The sequence below is a fragment of the Oryx dammah genome, unplaced genomic scaffold (assembly GCF_014754425.2).
Source record: "Oryx dammah isolate SB20612 unplaced genomic scaffold, SCBI_Odam_1.1 HiC_scaffold_27, whole genome shotgun sequence".
NCBI classification, from domain to species: Eukaryota; Metazoa; Chordata; class Mammalia; order Artiodactyla; family Bovidae; genus Oryx; species Oryx dammah.
In genome coordinates, this window is record NW_024070211.1 from 1176887 (window position 1) to 1188279 (window position 11393).

The following is an 11393-nucleotide window of genomic DNA, read 5'->3' on the forward strand; positions in this document are numbered from 1 at the left end:
GTGAGCTCGGCCCGGGGCTCCTGAGGTCCCCTCCCTCTGACCCGGTTCGGGTTGGGTGAGCTGGGCCCCCAGAGGCTCAGCCAGCCGGCCCGTCACGGACAGCGCTTGTTCCGTGCTGCAGCAAAGCTTCGAGGCGCACCCGGACGAAGCCGTGAGCGTGACGCATATGGTGAAGGCGGGCAGCGGCGTCTGGATGGCCTTCTCCTCTGGCTCCTCCATCCGCCTGTTCCACACCGAGACGCTGGAGCATCTGCAGGAGATCAACGTCGCCACCAGGACCACCTTCCTGCTCCCAGGTGAGACCCTGCCGTCCCGGGCGGGGGGGCTGTGGGCAGGGGAGCGGACGCGGGGGAGGCGGCCTCCAAGCTGGGCCAGCCCATCTCACGAACCCTCGAGGCAGCCTTTCGTCAGCCTTGAGAACCCAGCCCCCCGGGGGAAGCAGCTGGCTGAGGGTTCCGACCCAGGCCTGCCCTCCGGAAGCCCTTCTGGCTGTCCCCACGGCACGGCAGGCCGGCGCCCGCGGAGGCAGGCTCCAAGTTCCGGGACTCCCGCGAGCCAGGTTGCTAACCCGCCACGTCAGGCAGGAGGCCGGGCCCACCTATACCGGCCTCTCCTCAAACCCAATTCTGCCTCAGATCCCCTTCAAAATGAGCAAAGGGAAAGAGACGCCAAATACGGACCTCTTTCCTTAGAGGTCTCTAAAGAAAGGCAGGGTCGCTCTGAGTCTGCCCTCAGGGTTTGGGTCAAGGGGAGGGCGCAGGCCCTGATGTTCTCTGCTTGGAGCTAGTGCTTTGTTCTGGGGCCTGTTTGTGGGACCCACGGAGAGGGTTAGATCTCGGCGCACCCGGCCCCCCGCCCCCCGCCCAGAGTCTGCTGAGGCCTCCATGGAATTGGCCACAGGCCTCACCCTTAGCGCTGATCCCTGTGAGCCGTGCTGAGAGCCAGGACAGACGCGTGCTCAGGGCCCACCGCTGCCCCCAGCCAGAGCAGCCCTCAGGGCCAGCGGGCCTCAGCTTGACTTGCCCCCGAGTTTCCACCAGACAGACTGACCCGGAGCTGGTCTGGGAGGATGCCGGCTGGGCTGGGGGCAGCAGCTGGGAAGGAACCCAGGGCCGGGGAAACAGCAGGTGTGGCGGGCTGGCCCGGAGCTGATGGTGACAGGGCCTCGGCAGACGGCCGCCCCAGAGGCTGGGAGTGGCCTGTGCTGAGCCGCGGGCCAGGGCTCCTGCCTGGTGAGTCTGGGCAGAGGGCAGTCACGCCAGCCAGTGCCTCAGAGGCTGCAGGGTTCCACCCCAGCGGCCTGGTCCCTGACTCCACACAGGCTGCCCAGCAACCACCCCGGCTCCGGCTCCCCCCAGCCAGTCTCACGGGCCAGTCCTCGAGTCCAGACGGGTGGCCGTAGCAGGGGGTGCTCACCAACAACACGGTCAACAGCAGCAGCGACAGTACGCAGTGGCTGCGTCCGCCAGGAGCCCTACACAGAGCTGGGTGCCGAGGGTCTTTACGTGATCGGGACCTCAGTGTCCCCGTTTTACAGATGCAGAAACTGAGGTTTGTTCGGCAGGGTAAAGTGGCTGTCCTGTGGTCGGACCGGGGGTCATGCCAGGTTGGACTCAGTTCAGAGCCTCGCTGCGTGTAATGGGGGGACGTGGTTTCAGAGGCAGCCAGGGTCCCAGCTCGGCCACTGGGGTCTCTCTGCCTTGCGGAGCCTCTGGTCCCTCTGTGGCGTGGGCAGTGGTTCCTCGCTCCAGGTAAATATTGTCAGGAAGATGCCTTGCTTAGGCCTGGGTCATCCATGAGGGAAAGAGACACCTTTCTAACCTGCCCCCAGGGTGTGGGATAAGGGCTTGGGGGACCTTTGTCATGGGCCCTCCCTCTCTCCCTCCCTCCCTCTTTCCTTCCCTCCCTCCCTTCCTTCCTTTTATAATTTGTTAGCTTCAGTTTCATTGTCTCTCATAGTGTTTAGCCATTATATGAGGTAAATCTATTTTAATTACAGTAAAAATTTCTCAGCATCACAGAACTATTTCCACATCTGTGCTGATAGCTAAATTATTTCACATTAGTGGAACAATGGGGAAAAATGGATAACCTTATGGGCCTTTTTCATCTCAGTAAAGTCGGGGCGGAGGGCGGTGGAGCAAAGTAGAGAAAGAGTCGAGTGTCCAGCGGCCAGGGGGCGGGCTTTGTGGGCTGACCTGCTGCGGGCGGAAACCAGCAGCTTCTGCTGCTCAGCTGCCACCTGCCGGCAGGTTTGAAACGCGTCTTCAGGTCCAGTGACTGACTTGTCCTTAGCAGTTAGTTACCCAGAGAACTTCCCTGGGGGCTCAGACCGTGAAAGATTCACCTGCAATACAGGAGACCTGGTTTTGATCCCAAGGTCAGGAAGATCCCTTGGAGAAGGGAATGGCAACCCAATCCAGTGATGTTGCCTGGGAAATCCCACGGACAGAGGAGCCTGACCAGCTACAGCCCATGGGGTCACAAAGAGGCGGACAGGACTGAGTGGCTAACATGCACAGAAGAAAGGGCGATCGTTATCGTGAGGACGACTGCAGACAGGTAGCCGGAGTCCCCAGGGGTTAAACGAGAGGCTTCAGGTCACTCTGCTGAGGGGCCCACAGCCCGGACCTGGGTCACAGCCGTCTCACGGGCTAACTGGGCGGCCTTCCGCTTCTCCAGCTTCTGTTTCCCCGTCTGTTCGACGAGGGCCTGAGATCAGAGCTGAGCTCGTGGGGCCAGATAAGAGCCCAGAGTCAGGCCCTGCCAGCTGCGTGACCAGGCGCTCCAGCCCCACCTCTCAGGGCAGGCACGGGTCTTCACCCGAGCCGATGAGGACAGCGCCCCAGGGTCCCCAGGTGTTAACAGCCCCGGGCCTCCTCCCCACGGGCCGGCCCTTCCTAACACCAGGAGCCGCAGGTGTTACAGCCCCGGGCCCTGCCGGCCAGGAGGCCCCAAGCCCAAGAGGAGCCAGCCCTGGGTGGAGGGGGCCTTCAAATCCACCCCACACTGTGTCCTGGCAGAAGAGCAGAGCAGGATTCTTAAGTTCTTTATTACAGATACTTGTAGAAGGCTTTTAGGCATTATTTTCTCCCCCCACACCACCAAATGAAATAATTGCGTAATTGCTAATGAATTTGTTCCTCTTAAGTGTGGTCTTTTTTAAGGGCGTGTTAAAAATTCATCTCGCTTCCTTCCCCCGGACCCTTTTCCTCCACTCGCCTCCCCGACTGGTATTAATGCAGTTTTGAACCTAAACTCCCTCCTCCTCTTAACTAGGCAGGTCATTAATAAAATGTTCTCCGAGAGCCTGTATATCTCCAGATAGAGGGCTTGGGGGAGCTGAGCACTGCCGCATTAAGTCTCTGTGATAAAATATTTATCCACCATTAGACTTTTTTTTCCCCTTTCGGACTGTTTGTGAAGTGCCTTGCTCTTTTCCTCGAGGCAAAGCAGGAGGAGGAAGGGCCCGGAACGAGGTCTGCAGATGAAGTCATTTCTCCGTTCCGGCACCTCCTGCGGTTTCTCGCCGCCTTCGTCTCATTTGCCGGTGTCTGTGGTCCGAGGGGCTCGGGGGAGGGGAGGGCATCAGGAAAGGGTCGCTTGCTGCTCCTAAGGTCCCCGGGGCCCTGGAAAAGGAGGGGAGGCGTGTAGGATGGGGACATCTGCCCCCGCCCCTTCTCTTGGCTTTGATTATTTCGTGGATTTCTGGCTCTGATGGAGCTGATCTTAAAACATTCGGGTCTAGGTCCTTTTAATAATCACATTTTCCTGATAGCCTCCATTTATTGATTGTATATTATGGGCTAAGAGCTGTGCTCAGCTGTGTGTATCTATATTATAGTGTGTGGGTATATATGTGTATATTTATACACACGGTGTGTATTATATACGTACATAAAATTTCTAATAATCATAAAGTTGAGCAGGGGATGTGTGTTGAGCGATGGTAGAAAGTGGCTGTCGATTCGCGCAGCTGGTGAGAGCCGTCGGCACCCGCATCCTTGCTCACTTCCCTGCTTTCATTCATTCATCCTCTCATTTAATCACAGGTCCTTTTAAAAAGCATCTATCGAGGTAGAGTTGATTTACACTATTATAGAAGCTGCAGGTGTGCAACGTAGTGTCCCTTCTCCAGGGGATCTTCCCGACCCCGGAATTGAACCCGGGTCCCCCGCATTGCCGGCAGACGCTTTACCGTCTGAGCCACAGGGAAGCTTCTTGGAGGGCCGTTCGCCTTCACAGTCGCTGTGAAATACCGGCTTATATTTCACGGTGCAGTGTGAGCTTGCAGCGTATTTATTTGCTGCCAGCAGTTTGTGCCTGCTAACCACCTCTCTCCTGCCCCTCCCGCCTTCGCTCTCCCGACTGGTGACCACTGGTCGTTCTCTGGATCTGAGTTCGCAGACCTTCTTCACGTGTCCGCCAGGAGCCAGGGCATTTGATCCACGAGCTGGGGAGTCCGTTTGACACACAGAGAAGCTGCTGCCCTCAGGAAGCTTCCATCTGGGGAGGCAAACAGTGCAAGGCACAGAGAACACGAGAATCCCAGAGCTTGAGCAGAGCCCCGAAGAGAAGACGGGAGGGGCTCGCAGCCGGGGCCTCCAGCACTTCCTGAGTCCCAGGGCTGGGCCACCCGCTGCTGGCCATCCCAGGAGCCGGTCCTGGGGGTGGGGGGCCTACACTCCCCAAATCGGTGCTGGGGTGGAGAAGAGTCACAGCTCCCCCAACCAGACGCTGTTTGGGAAACAGCCCGACACGCCGGCTTCTTTCCCCCGCTCTGGTTTGCATTTGCACATGGAATCAACACCACGAATGTGACCTGTGGAATCTGCTTCCTGTCGCCGGACTCATATCCCGCGGATGTCTGATGTGCGTCTCAGACGACATCGAGTCCTGGACTTGGACGTCCCCCAGCCTGCTCCTCTCCCATCCCGGGCTGTCTGCAGCGCTGGCTCGCACTCGGCTGCTGGACACAAAAGAGCTGGGAGCTGTCCTTCCTTCCCTCCCCGCCCCCCCAGTCTGTCCAGCGTGTTGGTTCTCTCCGTCTCCCTGTCACCACCGCGCCTTGGACGCCATCATCCCCACCTTGCTCGTCTCTCTGCTCGCTGCACCTACCCCATCCTCTGTCACGTTGCAACCAAAAGGCCTCGCTAAAATCAGGGTGCACCGCTCCATTGCTCAGACCCGCCAGCCGTGCCTCGTCATGCTCACAGTGAACAGTCCTCGCCCTCGCCTTGGCCCGGCCACCCTCCGACCCGCCCTCGGTCATCTCGTGGCGCCTGGTCCCTGCGCCGTGCTGGTTCCGTCCTCTGAAGAGCCGCCGGCTCATTCCCATCACCGGGCCTTTGCACGTGCCGTCTCCAAAGCTTCCCTTGGGTCTTGGCGTGGCTGCCTCCCCTTGTCATCAGATCTGGTCTCCAGGCTCCTGACCCCCATCCTCCCAGGAAGCAGAGTGAGGCACGAAACCTGAGACTCCTCCCACCCACCCGCTTAGAATCTCTGCCTGGTGTCTACACTCCTTGTTTGTGTTTCCACTTCCTCCGCCCCCTCCCAGGGCTGCATTAATGCGGGTGCGTGTGTGTGTGTGTGTGTGTGTGTGTGAGAGAGAGAGTTGCTCAGTTGTGTCTGACTGTTTGTGACCCCATGGACTGTAGCCCACCAGGTTCCTCTTGTCCATGGGATTCTCCAGACAAGAATACTGGAGTGGGGAGCCATTCCCTTCTCCTGCTGACCCAGGGATGGAGCCCAGGTCTCCTCCACTGCAGGCAGATTCCTTACCGTCTAAGCCACCAGGGCAGCCCCCGTTAATGCGGCAGCTTCTGTTAAAGTTGAAGGGAACTGAGGTCACAGACTCAGTCCCTCGGTGCCACGAGCCACATCTCAAGTGTGAGCAGCCACGAGTGACTGATGGTGACCGAACTGGGCAAAGGACGTTTTCACTGTCATAGAAAGTTCCAGAATGTCTGCTCCTTAGGAGCAGAACTTCGTGCGGTTCCTCCTCTGCCTCCAGCACCAAGTGCAGTGTCCCCCACATAGTAGGTCCTGGGGAAGTGCCGGGGTGCTGAGTGGGTGGGTGGGCGAAGGTGTCAGACCAGTGTGTTAGGCAATGCTGTGTGAACCCCAGGTTAGCAGACCCTCCTTCTGGGGTGACTGGGAGCCGCAGCAGTCTGCTCTGGGACTCTGCAGAGGAAGCCCACACACATGCAGGTGTGGAACTCAAGCGTAGAGAGGCAGGGACTTCCCTGGAGGTCAAATTAAGGAGGTTAAGATTCTGAGCTTCCAGTGCAGGGGCCGCAGGTTCAATCCCTGGTCAGGGAACCGAGGCCCCACTTGCCATGAGGCATGGCCAAAGAAAGAGCGGAGAGGCAGTGTAAAAGCATTAGGCTGTAATAAGTGCCAGACTCAAGCTCTGCCCCCCACCCCGCTCCGCACTCACCAGTGGGTGACCTCTTTGGGCCTTAATATCCTCATCTGGAAAATGGGCACAGTGTCCAGGTCGTGCTCACCTCTCAGCTGCTGCAAGGCTTGTATCGGGCTAGGGCAGTGTGTGAAGTGCTTTGGAACCTGCAAGGCAGTATTTCTCAGAGTGGCCCCGGGGCCAGCAGCCTGGGTGTCCCTGGGAACCTGCTGGAAATGCGGGCTTGCGCCTCCCCTCTGGGGTTGGCCCGCGGGTGTCGGCTCTCCTGCTGGTGCTGATGCAAGTGCAGCCTGAGAACCCCCTGTTCCAAGCATCACTTCACATGTCATGGCGTGACTTGGAATTTGAGGAGAGACTAGGTCTATCAGTGGGCAGAAGGATCCAGGCTGGAGGTGAGATAGCCCTTTGGGAGGGCAGTCCTGGGCCCCTAGCACCTCCCTCATGCCCCTTCCTGTTGGGCGGAATTGTCAGCAGCAGAGAAGCAGTGATGGTGGCCGGCACCCACCCACGCATGCCCTGTGCCAGGCTCTGGGTTATGTGATTCCCAGCCGCTGGCTCATTTACTCCTCAGGACGAGGTTGTGAAATGCCATCATTGTCGCCTTGCACAGTGAGGGGACCCGGGCACAGAGGGGTGTTGTTTCCGCCCCGAGGAAGTGGAGCCAGGAGGTGGCCGAGCCAGGGTTTGAACCCGGCCCCTGCGCCTGGCACCCTGCTCTTGGCTCGGGCTGTGCGGCCCACACTGCCCCTCCTCCCCAGAAGGGCAGAGGGGCCCACCTTCCCCCGCCACTGCTCCCCCTCAAAGGCAGAGCCAGCTAGGGGTGACGACAAGAACTGGTCTGCAAGTCTAGACCGGCGTCAGAAACACACTAGTTCCCGGCGCTGGGAGCCCATTCGCCACGGGGCCCAGGACTGCATCTGTGCCCCTGCTAGAGGAAAGCCCGGGCGGGCAGGATGTCAAGGCCGGGCTGGAACCCACGGGCCTGCCAGCTCGCCCAGATCCCTCCCCACACATCCCTTCTGCTCTGTCTGCGTCACCCTCAACCCGTACCTCCTCTGGCCTCTCTCTGCTCCCCAGCCAGCCAGTTATGTCCCCAGCATGGGCGGGCCCTCAGCCTGCACCTTGTGGCATCAAGAGCCGATGTGGGCCGGCACTGTGGCATTCCCTCAGTGTATCCCCAAGGCAGCCCCGCTTTACACAGGAGGGAATGGAGGCTGGGTAACCCAGCTGGGTCAGCCTCTCAAGCCCCACTCCTAATCCCAGGGCTGTCCAGCTTCTCGCTTGTCTCAGGAGTGCAGCCCGAGGAGCTGTGCTCTCAGCTTCGGGGCCCCCACGCACCGCCACCCCCAAGAGGACCTGCTGCTCACGCTGGCTTCTCCCTCTGCAGGCCAGAAGCACCTGTGTGTCACCAGCCTCCTGATCTGCCAGGGTCTGCTCTGGGTGGGCACCGACCAGGGCGTCATCGTGCTGCTGCCGGTGCCTCGGCTGGAAGGCATCCCTAAGATCACAGGTGAGAGCCGGGAGTCAGCTGCGCGTGGCCAGGGGAGGGTGGGCCTTGTGCCCAGAGGTGTGCGCTCTCTTCTGATCAGGGGATGCGGGTCCGTTCCTCAGTGTCCTCTGTCCCTGTTGGTGGCTCCGTGGAATTAAATCACGGGCCTGCAGTCTCCTTGCAGCTCTTCTGTCTGAGGCAGTGAGCACAGGAGGCACGTGGGCCCGATGGTGTGAGGACTGGCCGAACCCCCGACTGACAGGAGAGGTTCTGCCGGCCTCCTCCTGCTGTCGCCACAGCAGCTTCCACGTGTCCCAGCTCCAGAGACAGAAATAACTGCGGGCTCGCGGGGACGGAGGTCCATGTGCAACTGTGTCTGCCTGGGTTAGAGGAGGGGCCGCCCTGACGTGGTGCTGGGATCTAGGGTCTGGCAGACCCCAGAGCTCTGGGTCCCGTCTCTGCCTCAGCCCTGAGTGATGGATGATGAAGTGGCCTCTTCCAGTTGCTGCAGGAGGGGAGGGCTGAGTGCAGTGGGACGTAGACGCCCGAGGGAGACCACCCCCAGGTGGACCGCAAGCCTCTCTGCCCAAGAAGATCCCTCGGCCTAAACTGCGGGACTCCCTGCTCTCCTGGCCCCATCACTAGGCCATTTCTCTCATCCCCGGATCTGTCCTGGGGTCGCAGGGATGTGCTGAGCAGAGACCCTGCCCCCACGTACCGACAGCCTGGTCGGGGTGGTGTGGCCAGGGCAGCAGGTGCTATGATGGCAGGCATCCTAGGGTCGGCGGAGCAGAGACAGGACTGATCATCTCTCATGGGTGAAGGCAAGAAGGGAGCCCTGCGGAGGGGCTGAGCCGGGCTTCGAGGCCACGGTGTCGAGTCAGGCAGCTGCGAAAGGCTCTCTGGGCAGAGGCGACGGCTTGGGCAAAGGCATGGAGACGTGAGGATGGCCCAGGCAGGGAGCTGCAGGTGCTCCCACACCAAGTGTCCCACGTGGTTTATGAGATTGCTGTGTTCCCCTTCTCCACTTTTCCAAAGGAAGTAGCCCCGGAGCATGGCAGGCACTCCTCCAGACCCACGGCCTTCCGGGAAGCTGCAAACGTAGATGGCAGTAACCCAAATACCCAGGAGGTTCTCCAAGAGACTCAGTTCAGTTCAGTTCAGGCGCTCAGTCGTGTCCGACTCTTTGCAACCCCATGGACTGCAGCACGCCAGGCCTCCCTGTCCATCACCAACTCCCAGAGCTTGCTCAAACTCATGTCTGTAGAGTCGGTGCTGCCATCCAGCCGTGTCATCCTCTGTCGCTCCCTTCTCCAGACTCAATGGGTCTTTAGAACTCTTGGCCTTTGTGCCGCTTCTCTCTGTCCTCTTCCTGCAGGGAAAGGCATGGTGTCGCTCAACGGGCACTGTGGGCCCGTGGCCTTCCTGGCTGTGGCCACCAGCATCTTGGCCCCCGATATCCTGCGGAGTGACCAGGAGGAGGCAGAGGGGCAGCAGGCCGAGGAGGACAAGCCAGACGGGCCGGCTCCTGAGCCCGCGCCGGTGCCCGCGAGGCACGTGGGCGGGGAGCTGACCCGCAAGAAGGGCGTCCTCCTACAGTACCGCCTGCGCTCCACCTCCCACCTCCCGGGCCCCCTGCTGTCGGTGCGGGAGCCAGAGCCTGCAGACGGCTCGGCCCTGGAGCACAGTGAGGAGGACGGCTCCATCTACGAGATGGTGGATGACCCCGACGTCTGGGTGCGCAACCGGCCCTGTGCCCGTGACGCCCACCGCAAGGAGATCTGCTCCGTGGCCATCATCTCTGGAGGGCGCGGCTACCGCAACTTTGGCAGTGCCGCCGGCAGCCCCGGGAAGCCGGCCCCGTACGGGGAGACGGACAGCACCCTCCTCATCTGGCAGGCGCCCTTGATGCTGTAGCCCCGCCCAGGCCTCGCCGTAGCCCCGCCCAGGCCTCGCCGTAGCCCCGCCCAGGCCACTCGGTAGCCCCGCCCAGGCCACACTGTGGCAGCCCTCAGCCTGCAGACCCTCAGCCTGCAGACCCTCAGCCTGCAGTGGGCCCTGCCCGTGGCCCAGGGTCCCCAGGGAGCACTGGGTGGCCTCGCCCTCAAGGGGCCTAAACGGGGCCATGAGGATGGGCCTGGAACTCCGCCATGTACCTGAGCGGAGCAGAGGGAAACCTCTTCCTTTTTAAGAAAAAAACAATTTCAGTATTTAGGGGAGCGGTTTAGGTTTGGGGAGACGGAGGACACCTCCGGAGGAGATGGCCTTCTTTTTAAAAGCAAAAAAAAAAAAAAAAAGCAAAACACAAAACCTCACAACTGCCTGGCAAGCCCAGCGCCTCTTGGCTGGGCCCAAGCAGGGCTCATGGGTGGCCACACGACCCTCCTGGAAGGGTGCGTGTGTGTGAGTGTATGAGAGCGTGTGGGCTAGTGTGTGAATATATATAAATACGTATATATGGTGTACATTATATGTGTATAAATGAAGTTTGTACATATTGGAGCTCTGGGAGATGCTGGAATAAAAGGCAAGAATAATGTCAGTAATTGGGTTGCGGGTTGTTTTTTAATTTTGTTTTCTTTGAGATGTGATAACCTAGACAGCATATTAAAAAGCAGAAACATCACTTTTCTGACAAAGGTCCATCTAGTCAAAGCTATGTTTTTTCCAGTAGTCATGTATGGATGTGAGAGTTAGACCATAAAGAAGATTGAGGGCTGACGAATTGATGCTTTAGAACTGTGACGTTGGAGAAGACCCTTGAGAGTCCCTGGACAGTAGGAGATCAAACCAGTCCCTCTTAAAGGAAATTAACTCTGAATATTCATTGGAAGGTCTGATGCTGAAGCTGAAGTTCCAATACTTTGGTCACTTGATGCGAAGAGTCCACTCACTGGAGAAGACCCTGATGCTGGGAAAGATTGAGGGCAAGAGAAGGAGGCAACAGAGGATGAGATGGTTGGGTAGTATCACTGACTCAATGAACATGAGTTTGAGCAAACTCTGGAGATAGTGAAGGACAGAGGAGCCTGGCGTTCTGCAGTCCTTGGGGTCTCAAAGAATTGGACACGACTCAGTGACTAAACAACAACAAGGAAAGAAAGCAGCGGTCACTGTCCAGGTTGTTCTGGAACCAGCAGGAAGGATTGAGGCCAGGCAGTGTGAGAACAGGCCCTAGAACTGTGCTGTTTGGCGCAGTTGCCAATGGCCTCATGTAGCTATTTTTTAATTAATTAAAATGAAATATCACAGATTTTATTTTTCAGTCCCATTAGCCACATTTCTAGTGTAACTTGAGGTGCCACACACACGAAGTCTATGCCAACTGCATTCGACGGCACAGATATGACTGTTTCCATTACCCCAGAAAGTCCTCTCCTGCTAGAGGGGGCCTCTTGGGAGCTTCTTTTCTGAATGTTTCTGGAAGAAAGAACTGGGCCCCAGCTCTGGAATGGTGTGCAGGCACAGGCCTTGGCCTCTATT

The 11393-nt window shown here is 58.8% G+C and overlaps 1 protein-coding gene across 1 annotated transcript in view; it reads left to right on the top strand.

The window, feature by feature from the left end:
* ARHGEF10L (Rho guanine nucleotide exchange factor 10 like) overlaps positions 1–10454 on the top strand; it is a 160911-nt gene extending 150457 nt beyond the window's left edge. The window contains exons 26-28 of the mRNA XM_040228494.1: positions 122–296; positions 7809–7931; positions 9289–10454. Of these exons, the coding sequence (XP_040084428.1) occupies positions 122–296; positions 7809–7931; positions 9289–9827 (837 nt within the window). The 3' untranslated portion in view covers positions 9828–10454. The remainder of the gene's footprint in view (positions 1–121; positions 297–7808; positions 7932–9288) is intronic.
* Positions 10455–11393: the final 939 nt, after the last annotated feature.